The sequence below is a fragment of the Gadus chalcogrammus genome, chromosome 20 (genome assembly GCF_026213295.1).
Source record: "Gadus chalcogrammus isolate NIFS_2021 chromosome 20, NIFS_Gcha_1.0, whole genome shotgun sequence".
NCBI lineage: Eukaryota > Metazoa > Chordata > Actinopteri > Gadiformes > Gadidae > Gadus > Gadus chalcogrammus.
In genome coordinates this window covers 87,788-105,271 of record NC_079431.1, presented here as the reverse complement: position 1 = coordinate 105,271, position 17,484 = coordinate 87,788, and the positions used below count along the sequence as shown (strand labels likewise).

At 45.0% G+C, this 17,484-nt stretch overlaps 1 protein-coding gene across 2 annotated transcripts; it reads left to right on the top strand.

Moving 5' to 3' along the window:
• Positions 1 to 1,070: 1,070 nt before the first annotated feature.
• Positions 1,071 to 17,464, top strand: cers6 (ceramide synthase 6). 2 transcript variants are annotated; one of them, XM_056579593.1, is made up of 11 exons: positions 1,072 to 1,646; positions 2,342 to 2,447; positions 2,897 to 3,027; positions 4,453 to 4,510; positions 5,869 to 5,919; positions 6,436 to 6,528; positions 13,213 to 13,341; positions 14,641 to 14,747; positions 15,058 to 15,214; positions 15,668 to 15,691; positions 16,309 to 17,464. In XM_056579593.1, exons 1-11 carry the CDS (start codon positions 1,477 to 1,479, stop codon positions 16,462 to 16,464), a joined length of 1,182 nt encoding a protein of 393 aa, XP_056435568.1. In that variant the 5' UTR covers positions 1,072 to 1,476; the 3' UTR covers positions 16,465 to 17,464. The 2 variants fall into 2 exon arrangements, with proteins under 2 accessions (XP_056435569.1, XP_056435568.1); XM_056579594.1 differs by lacking the exon at positions 15,668 to 15,691 and having other exon boundaries at positions 1,071 to 1,646.
• Positions 17,465 to 17,484: the final 20 nt, after the last annotated feature.

Sequence of the window (17,484 nt, the reverse complement as noted above, 5' to 3'; positions counted from 1 at the left end):
TACTCAATTTAATTGTAATTATAATTATTCTTCACAAATAGGTTAGTGTGTTACTTTATAACCCTCACCCTAACTACGATATATACTATATCTACATATATCTATCAATCTATATCTATCTATACATCTATATATATATATATATATATATATATATATATATATATATATATATATATATATATATATATATATATATATGTGTGAGAAGGTGAAATCCTTCCCCTTCTCACTGTCTCGCGTTAGAGCAATTATTATTATTATTATTATTATTATTATTATTATTATTATTATTATTATTATTATTATATTGTGTGTTTGTGTGTATATATAGATATATTAGATTGGGCTGTTGTAAAGTTGGTCTTCCGTCCCGGTAGGGGGCAGTACGATAAGAGAGCTTTAGGTGAAGAATGTTTCCCCCCAACTAATGGTCTGGCCCATACGGCCTTGATTGGGCCAATTGGCATTTCCCTATTTAAGGGCTGCCCATTTGGTGTTTGGGGGCTGAAGGTGGTGCTGGCTTGACGTGAGGCCAGTATGAGAGCCGTATGTTTTGGTTAGGTTATGCTATGTTTTCTTATCTTAGTTTTTGTTTGCTGACTGATGCAGCCATTTCCTTTGCTTTTGGAACGTTGCTCTATTTTTTTGTGAATGTTTTAATGAGAATTAAACTTCACTGTTCTTAGTCCTGAGTCCATTGCCCTCATTTTTGCCCACACTCGCAATTTCCAATTGACCGTATCCCAGATACGTGGGGCGACCACGCCGGTCCCTCACAATATATATATATATAATATTAATAATATATATCTATCTATATCTAAATATATTTATTTAATATACATAGATAGGCCTATGTATTTATCATTTTATTATATATAAATATAGATATTTATTTATATCTATATATCTATCTCTATATATACATATCCACACCAAATGTAACGTAGTGACTGCATCATCTCCGCGCACCAATCATCGGCGGAGACGCTGGTAGACTTCCCTGCTTCCCTGAAAACGGACCCTGAGTTCTAGCGTTATCCCGGTCGACGGCAACGTAATTTCCGGTCTCTTATTCCCTACGAGTTGAGTACGTCAGATTAGTGTCCCCGGAGCGAGAAAATTAAGAACATGACAAAGAAGATCAACAACGACAAAGAGAATAAATACGTCGTTTTGATAAGTAGAATTGACGAAACAATATCCGAAACATATAACAAACGATCACTGTATCCGAAGTTTCTCCCTCGTCTCTAAACCGATGTAACTGAAAGTCCCGCCCTCTCTCTTGCCAATAACGTTCATCTGGAGCATCCCGATTCAGACGTTTCGTCGTGAGATGAGAACGCTTGGAACGAGGTACTTCCCTACAGAGAGATCTGATCTGTCCCAGATCGCATCACCAAAGCCTGCAGGTCGCTTGAGAAGCCCTCTGGCACCAGAAGGTCTGAGCTGTAGCCATCAGAGTGTCTCATGGCCGGGGTCCTGGCCTGGTTCTGGAACGAGCGGTTCTGGCTCCCGCACAACGTCACCTGGGCGGACCTGAAGAGCACCGAGGAGGCTTCGTTCCCGCAGGCGGAGGACCTCCTGCTGGCGGCTCCCCTTGCCTTCTGCCTCTTCCTGCTCCGAATGCTCTTCGAGAGGTGGGCGCTTATTGTGCGTGTGTGTGTGTGTGCGTGTGTGTGTGTCTCAGGCCTTTACCTTTTATATATTACGGTTTCGGAATTTTCTACGTCTGCATATTTATGCCGGAAGTGGCTGGAACAGAGTCATACTTCAGATGATGAATATTCTGAGCTTCACAGCCCTCCAGGTCAGGTCAGCGGGGCCCTGACGTGGAGAAAGTACATCACTAAAGAGTGATCTTACTGATCACTGAGCTTTAGGTTTCCGTTCAGGTGGAGTTCTGGAGTGGGTCTTCTGTTGTTGTTGTTTGGTGTTCTCACCATCGCAGACGTGGAGATCATCCAACCATTTTCTATCTCCACTTTAAGATTCAAGCATGTCACAACGTTATTGCAATCCATTTTATCACAGAAGAGTTTTCACAGATTGAGCTGCATAGTGTGTTTACCTAAAGATCTATGTTTACCAATAGATCTATGCTTACCTATAGGTCAATGTTTACCAATAGATCTATGCTTACCTATCTATGTTTACCTATAGATCTAAGCTTTGTCAACGAGATGTGCTCTATTATCGCTAACCATCAGGGTTCATACCCTGATGGTTAGATGAGTGTTTCCACGTAGACACCTCTAACCCTTAACCCTAACCCCTTAACCCTAACCCCTTAACCCTAACCCTAAGTCCAATGTTTCCCTTGTGTTGTTTCCAGGTTCATCGCGCGGCCGTGTGCTGTGGGGCTGAGGATCCAGAGCAGCGGGCCTCAGAGAGCCACGCCCAACGCCATCCTGGAGAAGGTGTTCACCGCCATCACCAAGGTAGGGGTTAGACAGTACAGAGACAGGTCGTTAAGGAGCAGGTAGGGGTTAGACAGTACAGAAACAGGTCATTAAGGAGCAGGTAGGGGTTAGACAGTACAGAGACAGGTCGTTAAGGAGCAGGTAGGGGTTAGACAGCACAGAGACAGGTCGTTAAGGAGCAGGTAGGGGTTAGACAGCACAGAGACTGTTCATTAAGGAGCAGGTAGGGGTTAGACAGTACAGAGACAGGTCATTAAGGAGCAGGTAGGGGTTAGACAGTACAGAGACAGGTCGTTAAGGAGCAGGTAGGGCTTAGACAGTATAGATACGGGTCACTAAGGAGAAGGTGAGTTAGGGACATTGATTATGTATCCCAGCACTTTTCAGCTGCTGGGTTAGCTGATGGATATCAGCGGCTGCTGCTTTTATACACATGTTCTTGTTGTTGTTGTGTTGGGTGTTTCCAGCACCCAGATGAGAAGCGGCTGGAGGGTCTGTCCAAGCAACTCGACTGGGACGTCCGCAGCATCCAGCGCTGGTTCAGACAGAGGCGCAACCAGGAGAAGCCCAGCACTCTGACACGCTTCTGCGAGAGCATGTGAGTCCCCCGGTCTGAGGGCCCCGGTCTGAGGGCGGTCCTCTGTGGCCCCCGGTCTGAGAACCCCGGTCTGAGGGCGGTCCTCTGTGGCCCCCGGTCTGAGAACCCCGGTCTGAGGGCGGTCCTCTGTGGGCCCCGGTCTGAGGGCGGTCCTCTTAGGCCCCCGGTCTGAGGGCGGTCCTCTGTGGCCCCCAGTCTGAGGCCCCCGGTCTGAGGGCCGGTCCTCTGAGGGCCCCGGTCTGAGGGCGGTCCTCTGTGGCCCCCGGTCTGAGGGCGGTCCTCTGTGGCCCCCGGTCTGAGAACCCCGGTCTGAGGGCGGTCCTCTGTGGCCCCCGGTCTGAGGGCCCCGGTCTGAGGCCCCCGGTCTGAGGGCGGTCCTCTGAGGCCCCCGGTCTGAGGGCCGGTCTGTGGCCCCCGGTCTGTGGCCCCCGGTCTGAGGCCCCCGGTCTGAGGGCCGGTCCTCTGAGGCCCCCGGTCTGAGGGCCGGTCTGAGGGCCGGTCTGAGGGCCGGTCCTCTGTGGCCCCCGGCCAGTAGCCTTTATGCAGCAGTACCAGCTAACAGAAGCTGTTATGTAGCAGTACCAGCTAACAGTAGCCATTATGGAGCAGTACCAGCTAACAGTGGCCGTTACGTAGCATTACCAGCTAGCCGTTATGTAGCATTACCAGCTAACAGTAGCCGTTACATAGCATTACCAGCTAACAGTAGCCCATTATGTAGCAGTACCAGCTAACAGTAGCCGTTATGGAGCAGTACCAGCTAATAGTAGCCCGTTATGTAGCAGTACCAGCTAATAGTAGCCGTTACGTAGCATCAAAAGCTAACAGTAGCTGTTAAGGAGCATTACCAGCTAACAGTAGCCCATTATGTAGCAGTACCAGCTAACAGTAGCCGTTATGGAGCAGTACCAGCTAATAGTAGCCCGTTAATATAATAATAATAATTATTAGGCCCCTAAATGTATATAATAATACCTAAATGTCTAGCAGAGTGGGGAAGGTTAAAGTATGGTAAACACAAACAAGTATTTATATGATCAAAGGAAAGATGATAAAGGTAAAGGTGTGAAACATCTTCCTAAATGTGGCAAGGAGGTGCCCAGCCTAGACTTAACTCCCCGGTGGCCTCCAGCCTAGACTAAACTCCCGGTGGTCTCCTGCCTAGACTAAACTCCCTGGTGGTCTCCAGCCTAGACTTAACTCGTGGTGTTTAGTCTAGACTAAACTCCCCGGTGGTGGTCTCCAGTCTAGACTAAACTCCCCGTTGGTGGTCTCCAGTCTAGACTAACCTAACCCTAACTCTAGACTAGCGTGTTTGATGCTGTGGGCAGAATGTTTCCAGACCTGAAGTTGTTCATCTGGACATCTGAAGAAAAACCAACAACCTAACTAACCTACCACGTCCTGTTCTGCTTGTTTCCCTAGGTGGAGGTTTACGTTCTACCTGTACATTTTTACCTACGGCCTCCGATTCTTAAAAAAAGTAAGTTAGCGTGTCTCTGTTTTGTTTTTAACATGCTTTAAACTGTCCTTGGAGGCCAGGCTGTAGAATGCATCTTCCACTGTGAATATCAGTCACTAGGGGGCAGCAGTAGCTCCAATATAGCATTGAAAAACCAACAACACGGTCAGTAAGTGTGCGTAAAACCTCATCATATTTGTTGCATTTCAAAGAGACCATCTCAAAGATCACTGATGGCGAAAGAAGCACGGCGGGAATCTTGTCAACGTCACTCGTTAGTGGCCTTCTTAAAGATCATGCTTTTTTAGGGTTGATAGTTAATAGTTGCATTTGGGGGTACAACGAAAATAGGGTTAAATGCCTGTTATTTAGAAATACCCCTTATTATTATCACATTGTTCATTTCTGCATAACCAATTTCAGCGTCTTTCAGAAACGTCCTGTTTTGGATCATGTCGCATTAAGGCCCGCCTCCCGAGTAGCTCAGTCTGCTGTGATTGGTCTGCCCGCCCACTCTGTTGCGCATAGTCAGATTAACCCCACCGAGAAGTTGCAAACATTGCGGGTAGCCGGAAGGAGCGACCTCTGCACTTCAGCACCGCGCATTGCCCCGACCGACCTCTCACTGTGATGAAGGAAAGTCAAACGGGCCGTTAAACACACTTATTGAGGGGCTTTCTGCTGGGTGCGAATGCTCCCCCTGGCTCGGACTTACATTGTTCTATCTTAGCAGAAGTAAAAGATGTATACATTACGTCGTAGAACAGTCTAAAGCAAAGGGAAGCGTATGATATCAACCCTTTAATACTGCAAATTAAAGGGCTTTGATCAGAGGGCCGTCGGCTCAATCACCATCGTGTTCCCTCATTCTGCGATAAATGTCTGTTAACTCTTAACTTATATTGACATGTGTAAGATTGAGCCCTTCCAAGTGCAGGACACTTTTTTTTTTTTTTATGTGCAATAACTGAGTTCTGTCTATTCTGACTGTCACCTAGCGTAGCTCCTCTGGCTGGGGGGCGTGGCCTAGCGTAGCTCGCTGGCTGGGGGGCGTGGCCTAGAGTAGCTCGCTGGCTGGGGGGCGCGGCCTAGAGTAGCTCGCTGTTCGGGGGTTGTGGCCTAGCGTAGCTCGCTATCCGTGGGCGTGGCCTAGCATAGCTCCTGGTTGGGGGGCGTGAGGGGGAGGGGTTTAGACGCATCGATGGTAAGATTCTACTAAAAACAAAATACTATGTTATATTTAATAATTATTTCAGTTTTACTCCCATCAATTATTTGGGGTTTTGTTCACAGGGCTCTTAATGTGATCAAATATACCAAAGCTGAACTGAACAGACTGGGTTCAGCTTTATTGAATGTGTTGGTTCTCTGATCCCTAGACTCCGTGGCTGTGGAACACCAAAGAGTGCTGGGTCAACTACCCAAACCAGGTTAGCATTTATGCTAATCATTCAAATCTTCAATACATAACCACCCAAACCAGGTTAGCTTTTTTCTAATGTTTCAATACTTAATACGTACTCAATACTTAACTTAATACTCAATAAATAACTACCTGAACCAGGTAAGCATTTAAATCAATGCATAGCTACCCAAATGACGTTTCATTTATGCTACTCATTCCATACTTGCATACACACTTACGTTACCATCCAAACCAGTTGATGTAATTATCACGAAAAGGAGAAACCCAACATTATCAAAATTTAATTTACAGTTTGACTGCATGACAACATCTATTATAATAAAAATGATATTTCCACTTGAATATTTTTTTGGCCGTAATGGAAAAATAGGCAGTATTTTGAACGTGTGTGTGTGTGTGTGTGTGTGTGTGTGTGTGTGTGTGTGTGTGTGTGTGTGTGTGTGTGTGTGTGTGTGTGTGTGTGTGTGTGTGTGTGTGTGTGTGTGTGTGTGTGTGTGTGTGTGTGTGTGTGTGATTACAGCCGCTCACAGTGGACCTCCAGTACTACTACATCGTGGAGCTCTCCTTCTACCTCTCCCTCCTCTTATCTCAGTTCACAGACATGAGGAGGAAGGTAGGAACATGAGCATGTTATTATCATAGCCTCATCATACTAGACTCTAGCAGTACATGAACATGTTATGATCATAGCCTCATCATACTAGACTCTAGCAGTACATGAACATGTTATGATCATAGCCTCATCATACTAGACTCTAGCAGTACATGAACATGTTATGATCATAGCCTCATCATACTAGACTCTAGCAGTACATGAACATGTTATGATCATAGCCTCATCATACTAGACTCTAGCACAGTGGTCGGCAAATAGGGGCCCGCGGGCCAATTTTGGCCCGCCATCTATTCTGTCTGGCCCACGAGATGACGTTAATTTGATGTAAAAAAAATAAATAATAATTTTCAACCCCATATTTTTAAAAAGAAAAAAAAAAGGCATACAGCAATCCCATCAATTTCGAAACATTTATTGAGGTATAGATGATAGTCCTAAAGTGACAAAACAACAGGTGGAACATCTGTGCAGTTATCCATGACGCATAGGTTGGAACGGTGCGCGTAATCTTGTGCAAAAAAAAAACAAAAGTGTCCTGTCTCCCTCCTCCAGTGGGCAAGGTAAAAAATAGTCTATGTTTCGTTAAATTAACAACATAACAAGGTCTGCTCAAATGTGAAATGGCTACTCACTCAGTAGGCTACTCACTTAATGGGAAAAGTGGCTCCTCCCTTCGGTCACAATTTTGTGGATGTCGGGCGACAGGGATGTCACTTTTATCCTCAAGCAGTTTTCCAAGCTTGCATTGGTCAGACGGTTGCTCTCGTGTGTCTTGATTGCATTCATTGACGAAAAGCTTGACTCACACGTGTAGGTAGATGGAAACATCGTCAGCACATAAAGGGCAAGTTTCTTGATACCCATGTTCTCTTCTGAGCATCCGATCCAGAAATCCTCCACGGAATGCGCACTAAACGCATCACGGACGAGGGAGCTTGACTGGAAATCAATGAGCTCCAACTGAAGCGTTGCCTCATCCAACGAGCTCATGGTTGTTTTGGCCAGTGAGGAGAATTCCTCGCTTCGCGTGGACAATGGGTCGCGGACATAGCCAACAATTTCCCTTGGGACACAGTAGTCTCGGAACCGCGACTGAAAGTTGTCCCGTAGCTTGTCAAGGAATTCAGTCAAAAATTCCTGTCACTCGCCCCCCTCCCTGTGATTTTAATGTTGCAAAGTGCAAGAGCCTTCCACTTGCTAGATCAGACTGGAACAACTCCAGCTTCCTTGTAAACGAATCCATCTTCTCGATCAGGTCCACAATGGTTTTCCCTCTCCCTTGTAGTTGCAGGTTCAGCTGGTTAAGATGGCCAAAAATATCAGTTAAAAACGCGATGTTTGAGATGGACATTTCACCTTCTAGAAAGGCCAGGTGATCGTCTGAAGCACGCATCTTGCTCATTCGCAGGAAGGTTTTCACTTGATCTAGTAGCGCACAGAAGCGCTCCAGTGCCTTTCCTTTACTTAACCAGTGCACGTCATTGTGAAGTAGCAGATCTTCGTAGCAGGCCTCTGACTCAGCAACAAGTTGGCGAAAAAGACGGTGCTGTGTGCTTGATGCACTCATCACTTTATCCATGACACTCTTCAGCTCGCCACTGAGTCTGGCGCACAGGACACTCTGGTGAATTAGGCAATGTAGTGCGTGCATTTGTGGTGCTATCTCCTTCAATCGGGCCACCAGACCTCTGTGGCAACCAACCATGGCAGGTGCACCGTCTGTCACGATGAGATTTATTTTCTCAAATGGTAGTGCATGTTGTTTAATCAATTCCTCCACTTTGGCAAACATAACATCCCCAGTGGTGTTCCCTTCTAATGGAATTAGAGCCAACAACTCCTCCCTGAACTCCTTCCCATCAAAATACCGCACGTATATGCACATCTGACTGATATCAGTGTTGTCTGTACTCTCGTCAATGGCAACGGAAAAGTAGTTGGCCTGACTCAGGCCACTCATAATTGATCCGCGCACATCGTCAGATATGCTCTCTATGCGTCGGGAAGCTGACCTCGCTGAGAGCGGCATTTGTTTCACTGAGGCAATCACTCCATCCATTGACTTATCTGTAGCCAGCTCCTCCAAAACAGCCACCATCACTTCCTTAAAAACCTCTGCGTCCGTAAATGGTTTGTTGTGACGGGTAAGAACCCATGCTGCTTTAAGGGACACACTTGTAACCCTCTGCTGCTCGGTGAATGACCTGACAAGTATTTTGTTGCTGTGTGCATATCCAGCCTCCAATGCTTTAATTTTATTCGTTCGCACCTCTGTCCCAGGAGGATACGCGTTTTTGAACTGGCCATGTTTTGTCTCATGGTGTCTTCTGATGTTATATTCTTTGCAAATGGCAACAGCCTCGTTGCAAATGAGACATGTAGGCTTGGCATTAATAAATGCAGGCAGGATAAACGCATACCTCTGCTTCCATTCTTCTTTGTAGGTCCTGCATTCTGAATAAATTTTTCTTTTCAAGGCTTTCGACAACGACATTTTGCATCGATAACTAGCATAGCAATGTTCAGCTAATCATTTTTACACGTCATCTAAAAGAATATTTGTATACGGCAGGTTGCTAGGCAAGCGCCTGTTTCATGAGAGACGACACGAGATGCAGCAGGCGGCATAAAACCAGCGAACATATGCAAATAAACGTTTTAATGGAATTAAATTAAATGCGTTTTAAAAGTTAGATGATGTTTATCCCCCCAAAAAAAAAAGCTATGGCCCGCGATGCCATTGTCTGAAAAAAATTTGGCCCGCGTCCAAACGTAATTGCCGACCCCTGCTCTAGCAGTACATGAACATGTTATGATCATAGCTTCATCATACTAGACTCTAGCAGTACATGAACATGTTATGATCATAGCTTCATCATACTAGACTCTAGCAGTACATGAACATGTTATGATCATAGCCTCATCATACTAGACTCTAGCAGTACATGAACATGTTATGATCATAGCTTCATCATACTAGACTCTAGCAGTACATGAACATGTTATGATCATAGCCTCATCATACTAGACTCTAGCAGTACATGAGCATGTTATGATCATAGCTTCATCATACTAGACTCTAGCAGTACATGAACATGTTATGATCATAACCTCATCATACTAGACTCTAGCAGTACATGAACATGTTATGATCATAGCTTCATCATACTAGACTCTAGCAGGACATGAACATGTTATGATCATAGCCTCATCATACTAGACTCTAGCAGTACATGAGCATGTTATGATCATAGCTTCATCATACTAGACTCGAGCAGTAGACACATGTATGTTATAAAGGCCTCTCTGAGGCGCTATGTCTCACGAGACGATAACGTTTCCTTTCTTCTTTCCATGACTTGACACAATATAGCTATATAGAGATAGAATGTAAACAGTGTATTCAGAGTATAGAACAGTGTATTCAGAGTATAGAACAGTGTATTCAGAGTAGAGCCAGACCGATATATCGGAAGGCCGATATTATCGGCCGATATTAGGCATTTTTCAAACTATTCGGTATCGGCATTTATAATGGCCGATAAATGAATATAAAAAAATATAAAAAAAACGCTGATTCAGCCAGAGTTAGGCAGGGTGAATGACGGAGATCGACGGAGATCATCGGTGTTGTTCATGTGTGCAAGTGTGTTCATGGTAAGTTGGCAACTGTCACGAGACATACATTGCTTGAATAACAATTAAAAGAACATCCCCATCAATTCTCTAAAGTCGATAAGCATGACTTAATTCATGACTACCATGCCCAGTTTTGCTGTTGTTACGTGTTAGCTGAGAGTGAAAAGGATTTAAAGGATAACTACAAATAACCAATGTTAGGGAAATGTGTTTGTTTTGTTGCGCGTTTTTGGATTTTTTTTTTATATGTATATATATCGGCCGATATATCGGCATATCGGATTTTTAAATCACAAAATATTCGTATCGGTATCATCCTTAAAAATTCTATATCGGTCGGGCTCTAATTCAGAGTATAGAAGAGTGTATTCAAAGTGTGAAACAGTATATTCAGAGTATAGAACAGTGTATTCAGAGTATGAAACAGTGTATTCAGAGTATAGAACAGTGTATTCAGAGTATAGAACAGTGTATTCAGAGTGTGAAACAGTGTATTCAGAGTATAGAACAGTGTATTCAGAGTATGAAACAGTGTATTCAGAGTATAGAACAGTGTATTCAAAGTGTGAAACAGTGTATTCAGAGTATAGAACAGTGTATTCAGAGTATAGAACAGTGTATTCAAAGTGTGAAACAGTGTATTCAGAGTATAGAACAGTGTACTCAGAGTATAGAACAGTGTATTCAAAGTGTGAAACAGTGTATTCAGAGTATAGAACAGTGTATTCAGAGTATAGAACAGTGTATTCAGAGTATAGAACAGTGTATTCAGAGTATAGAACAGTGTATTCAGAGTGTGAAACAGTGTGTTCAAAGTGTGAAACAGTGTATTCAGAGTATAGAACAGTGTACTCAGAGTATGGAACAGTGTATTCAGAGTATAGACCAGTGTATTCAGAGTATAGAACAGTGTATTTAGAGTGTGAAACAGTGTATTCAAAGTGTGAAACAGTGTATTCAAAGTGTGAAACAGTGTATTCAGAGTATAGAACAGTGTATTCAGAGTGTGAAACAGTGTATTCAGAGTATAGAACAGTGTATTCAAAGTGTGAAACAGTGTATTCAGAGTATAGAACAGTGTACTCAGAGTATAGAACAGTGTATTCAAAGTGTGAAACAGTGTATTCAGAGTATAGAACAGTGTATTCAGAGTGTGAAACAGTGTATTCAGAGTATAGAACAGTGTATTCAGAGTATAGAACAGTGTATTCAAGTGTGAAACAGTGTATTCAGAGTATAGAACTGTTTATTCAAAGTGTGAAACAGTGTATTCAGAGTATAGAACAGTGTATTCAGAGTATAGAACAGTGTATTCAAGTGTGAAACAGTGTATTCAGAGTATAGAACTGTGTGTTGATGTGGACGGCCCATCTCTGAGACCGGGCTCATTTAGTCTAACACCACACTGTGACATTTCACACACAGCATCCCTCATTACAACTCTCCTACTCAACGACGTGCTACCAAAGTATCCCAGCGTTGGGATGGGTCATAACCATGGGGATGACACACCCTCAGCCCTTCAGTGTTTGAGTTCAACCAGCATGCTCAGACAGAACTACCACCTAGATGTTAACCTGACCCAATAATATGGGGATTAGCGCAACAACAATATACTCAAAGCACCGTGGAAGAATATATTAATTTCAGCTGGTTAAGTCAGCTTGGAAACACATCATTGTAAGTAAGAGAATATTGATAATCGGTATGTTCAGACAGCCCCAGGCCCCTGTCCCAGTAACCAACCAGTCGTCCTGCTGTGTTCTATGTATGTATATATGTATGTATGTATGTGCATCTATTAGAAGTATATAATGATGGTTTATTACTAACATATAGTAAATATAATATTAAACCTGTAGTAGTGATTATATAGTATAATGATGGTTTAGTCGTAACTTACAGTACATTTCATGTATGAAATAGTTATTAGGATGCTCAGATCATACTTCTTCAGTGAATTATTTTGTGTCACAGCTTTCTCTCTGGTCCATTGTGTTCACTGCTTCATTGTCTCTCAGTTCCAGTGTGTTCACTATGTTCACTGCTTCATTGTCTCTCAGTTCCAGTGTGTTCACTGTGTTCACTGCTTCATTGTCTCTCAGTTCCAGTGTGTTCACTGTGTTCACTGCTTCATTGTCTCTCAGTTCCAGTGTGTTCACTGCTTCATTGTCTCTCAGTTCCAGTGCTAACTGTGTTCACTGCTTCATTGTCTCTCAGTTCCAGTGCTAACTGTGTTCACTGCTTCATTGTCTCTCAGTTCCAGTGCTAACTGTGTTCACTGCTTCATTGTCTCTCAGTTCCAGTGCTAACTGTGTTCACTGCTTCATTGTCTCTCAGTTCTAGTGCTAACTGTGTTCACTGCTTCATTGTCTCTCAGTTCCAGTGCTAACTGTGTTCACTGCTTCATTGTCTCTCAGTTCCAGTGATAACTGTGTTCACTGCTTCATTGTCTCTCAGTTCCAGTGATAACTGTGTTCACTGCTTCATTGTCTCTCAGTTCCAGTGATAACTGTGTTCACTGCTTCATTGTCTCTCAGTTCCAGTGATAACTGTGTTCACTGCTTCATTCCTCCTCTCCTCTTCTCATCTGTCCTTCCTTGACTTTTCTATGAGATCAAACCCTCTGCTCGACGGCTGCCATTCTAATCAATAGTATCCATAGCTATGCTAGCAGATGCTAACGGACTCCCTGGACCCTCACCCTCACCGCTCAGCCGCTGTTCAGGCCGTTCTCTGCCAGTGATGTAGAACTGACTGCTCAACTGTTCGCTTCTGCATTCAACTTATAAAAAAACGGATACAAAAGAGACTCAGTTTATCATGCTTAGTTTAGTGTGCATCCTTAATCAATTGGAATTGTATTTCTCGTCCAAGTGCGTCCAGTGATGGTTGAGTTATGATACAGACACGCATACAAACACTACATATGTACTCTCGACTTATCGAAAACCTCGCCTAAGCTCTTCAGGTCGTTCCTTGTTAGGTATCTAACACAAAGCTGTGGTGGGGACTAGTTGTGACCGTCAAACTGTTCCTCAGGACTTCCTGCTCATGCTCCTGCACCACCTCGCCACCATCTCCCTCATCTCCTTCTCCTACGTCAACAACATGGTGCGGGTGGGCACCCTGCTCATGTGTCTCCACGACGCAGTCGATGTACTGATGGAGGTATGGGGGCAGTGGCGTGGGTAACGTCCTCTGGGTAACGTCCTCTGGGTAACGTCCTCTGGGTAAGGTAGTCTGGGTAACGTCCTCTGGGTAACGTCCTCTGGGTAAGGTAGTCTGGGTAACGTCCTCTGGGTAACGTCCTCTGGGTAAGGTAGTCTGGGTAACGTCCTCTGGGTAACGTCCTCTGGGTAAGGTAGTCTGGGTAACGTCCTCTGGGTAACGTCCTCTGGGTAAGGTAGTCTGGGTAACGTCCTCTGGGTAACGTCCTCTGGGTAACGTCCTCTGGGTAACGTCCTCTGGGTAACGTCCTCTGGGTAAGGTAGTCTGGGTAACGTCCTCTGGGTAAGGTAGTCTGGGTAAGGTAGTCTGGGTAACGTCCTCTGGGTAACGTCCTCTGGGTAACGTCCTCTGGGTAACGTCCTCTGGGTAACGTCCTCTGGGTAACGTCCTCTGGGTAAGGTAGTCTGGGTAACGCCCTCTGGGTAACGTCCTCTGGGTAACGTCCTCTGGGTAAGGTAGTCTGGGTAACGTCCTCTGGGTAACGTCCTCTGGGTAAGGTAGTCTGGGTAACGCCCTCTGGGTAACGTCCTCTGGGTAAGGTAGTCTGGGTAACGCCCTCTGGGTAACGTCCTCTGGGTAACGTCCTCTGGGTAAGGTAGTCTGGGTAACGTCCTCTGGGTAACGTCCTCTGGGTAAGGTAGTCTGGGTAACGTCCTCTGGGTAACTGAGTCTGGGTAACGTCCTCTGGGTAACGTCCTCTGGGTAACGGAGTCTGGGTAACGTCCTCTGGGTAACTGAGTCTGGGTAACGTCCTCTGGGTAACGTCCTCTGGGTAACGGAGTCTGGGTAACGTCCTCTGGGTAACGTCCTCTGGGTAACGTCCTCTGGGTAACGTCCTCTGGGTAAGGTCCTCTGGGTAACTGAGTCTGGGTAACGTCCTCTGGGTAACGTCCTCTGGGTAACGGAGTCTGGGTAACGTCCTCTGGGTAACGTCCTCTGGGTAACGTCCTCTGGGTAACGTCCTCTGGGTAAGGTCCTCTGGGTAAGGTCCTCTGGGTAACGTCCTCTGGGTAACGGAGTCTGGGTAACGGAGTCTGGGTAACGTCCTCTGGGTAACTGAGTCTGGGTAACGTCCTCTGGGTAACGTCCTCTGGGTAACGGAGTCTGGGTAACGTATCACAATGCTATGTAGATGATGTTGATACAGTCAATAATGACTGTCCCTTCAATGCATACTTAAGAGGGTTAACTCTCACGTTGCTTTATGAAGTGTTTTTATCTGTTCACATTTTCTCTCAGGCCGCCAAGATGGCCAACTACGCCAGATGCCAGACGCTCTGCAACTTCCTGTTCGCCATGTTCTCAATGTTCTTCATCAGCTCCAGGCTGGGGGTCCTTCCCATCTGGTAACCCTAACTCACTGTTCAGAACCCTAACTCACTGTTCAGAACCCTAACTCACTGTTCAGAACCCTAACTCACTGTTCAGAACCCTAACTCACTGTTCAGAACCCTAACTAACCTCTCTCTCTCTCTCTCTCTCTCTCTCTCTCTCTCTCTCTCTCTCTCTCTCTCTCTCTCTCTCTCTCTCTCTCTCTCTCTCTCTCTCTCTCTCTCTCTCTCTCTCTCTCTCTCTCTCTCTCTCTCTCTCTCTCTCTCTCTCTCTCTCTCTCTCTCTCTCTCTCTCTCTCTCTCTCTCTCTCTCTCTCTCTCTCAGGATATTAAACACCACTCTATTTGAGAGCTGGGAGATGGTGGGTCCGTACCCGTCGTGGTGGCTCTTCAACCTGCTGCTGCTCCTCCTGCAGGCGCTGCACTCCTACTGGTCCTACCTCATCGTAAAGACCGCCTGCCGGGCGGTCTGCAGGGGCAGGGTGAGACACGATGGGGGGCTCAGGGGGAGACGCGGTGGGGGGCTCAGGGGGAGACACAGTGGGGGGCTCAGGGGGAGACGGTGGGGGGCAGGGTGATCTACGTAATAATGATGGGTTAGGGTTAGGGCTAACCCTATAATATTAGGGTTAGGGTTAGGGCTAACCCTAATATTATAGGGTTAGGGCTAACCCTATAATATTAGAGGATGACCCATTTGGAGTTGTGGTGCCTAATGTTTAGGGATGTGGGTTAGGGTTATTCATAACCCTTTAGCAGGTTACACATAACTTGTAGATAAATACAGTCTAAATATGATAGTTACAAATAAATGAGAACTATAGCAAACTATTATATTGACATGGTCACAGTCTATTTGATATGATGCACATACAATAATCACCTTTGAACTTTTCTATTTTCTTATCCCCTATACTACCACCGACATTTGCAAGGCGGGAAAATGGAACCCTTTAAATGTAAGATCTGTCCTTCATATATTAAACGGTTTAAATATATAAATATTAGTGCTGTCAAGCGATTCAAATATTGAATCGCGATTAATCCTATTAATGTCATATATCCCTTGATTTCTGTGTCCAATTAATTCTTCTCATTTTAATGCTCTTATCAACATGGAGAAGTGCATCGGCTTGCCTTGTGCAAATGTTTTTTTATTGATAACAACATTGGCATATACTGATCAAAACAGGACGATACAAATAAAAAGCCTATAGTTCAATTAAACGATGACAAACAAACATACTGCCTTGAACATAGCAGTCAGGCTACTGCTTCTTTGTTTTGTACCCTAAAAATGAAAAAGAAAAGAAATTGCATTAATCGTGCGATAAAAAAATTAACGCCGTTAAAATTGGTTTGCGTTAACGCAGTTAATAACGTGTTTAACTGACAGCACTAATAAATATACAGTTGTATATCAACTGTCAGAGAGACACAGGTTCCTCCTGTTCAGACACTTTAACCCTAACTAGTTAACCGGGTCAGGGTTACGCATGAACCGGGTCTGAATCAACAGAACAGTCAGGATGCGATTGAATCTGAGCTTGATTGGTCCTCCCTGTTTGGACTTCAGGTGTCTAAAGACGACCGCAGCGACATGGAGACAAGCTCAGACGAGGAGGACGGTCCGATGGCCAATCAGAAGCCCCACAGCAGCGCCACCAACGGCACTAACAACAAATCACATGAGGCCAACGGCTACGGGCCATGCCCTGAGGAACACCACTGACCACCCCTCACAACCCTAACCCTACCATACCCCTACTCCTAACCCTACCCCTACCCCTAACCCTACCCATACCCCTAACCCTACCATACCCTACCCCTAACCCTACCCATACCCCTAACCCTACCCATAGCCCTAACCCTACCATACCCTACCCCTAACCCTACCCATAGCCCTAACCCTACCCATACCCATAGCCCTAACCCTACACATACCCATACCCTATCCCTAACCCTACCTATACCCCTCACCCTTCTCCTAACCCCCATAACTCCTACCCTTACCCTCGTGTTAACGAGTTCATGGTGGGATTCAAGAACGACATCAACCAATTGGTTCTTCAACACAATAAAGCGTAGAGTTCCCCTGAGAACCCTCCAGCCATCATTCTTATTCTGTATCTCTCTCTGGTCTCTCTCTGTCCCACTCTCTGGTCTCTCTCTGTCCCTCTCTCTCTGGTCTCTCTCTGTCCCTCTCTCTCTGGTCTCTCTCTGTCCCTATCTCTCTGGTCTCTCTCTGTCCCTCTCTCTCTGTCCCTCTCTCTCTGGTCTCTCTCTGTCCCTCTCTCTCTGGTCTCTCTCTCTGTTCTCTCTCTGTCCCTCTCTCTCTGTATGTGTTATTGTTTTGTCAATCTTATTTATTTATTTTATGTTTGCAGGTCATGCTTGGGGCCAAAGTCCACGTAGGGGGTAGCTATACTGGACACAATGACTATCAACTGGGTTTGTTGGATTTGTGAAATCAATGCCAAAACGAAGATTGAATTGGAATTCATACACACTAAATAAATAGTAATGTGTGTTATTTCCTCTCATTTCAATGAGACATGCTCCATATGGGATGTGGACGGCAGTATTATGTGCTACAGGCATTCTGTGCATGCAGCTAGATGCTGTAATGAAGGGATTTGTTTAAAAGTATTCAGGTATGATGTCAAGCTGAAAGGCAGATACCGGGTGTTTCAAACATTCAATAAACAGACCGTTCAAACGTGTGTGTGGGTGTGTGTGTGTGTGTGTGTGT

What these genes read in the sequence shown, in the direction of transcription:
- cers6 (XM_056579593.1), top strand. Translation starts at nt 1,477, where the DNA reads ATGGCCGGGGTCCTGGCCTGGTTCTGGAACGAGCGGTTCTGGCTCCCG. An exon ending in GGGTCAACTACCCAAACCAG is followed by an intron (nt 5,920 to 6,435) that starts GTTAGCATTTAT and finishes GTGTGATTACAG; the next exon opens with CCGCTCACAGTGGACCTCCA. An exon ending in CTGGGGGTCCTTCCCATCTG is followed by an intron (nt 14,748 to 15,057) that starts GTAACCCTAACT and finishes TCTCTCTCTCAG; the next exon opens with GATATTAAACACCACTCTAT.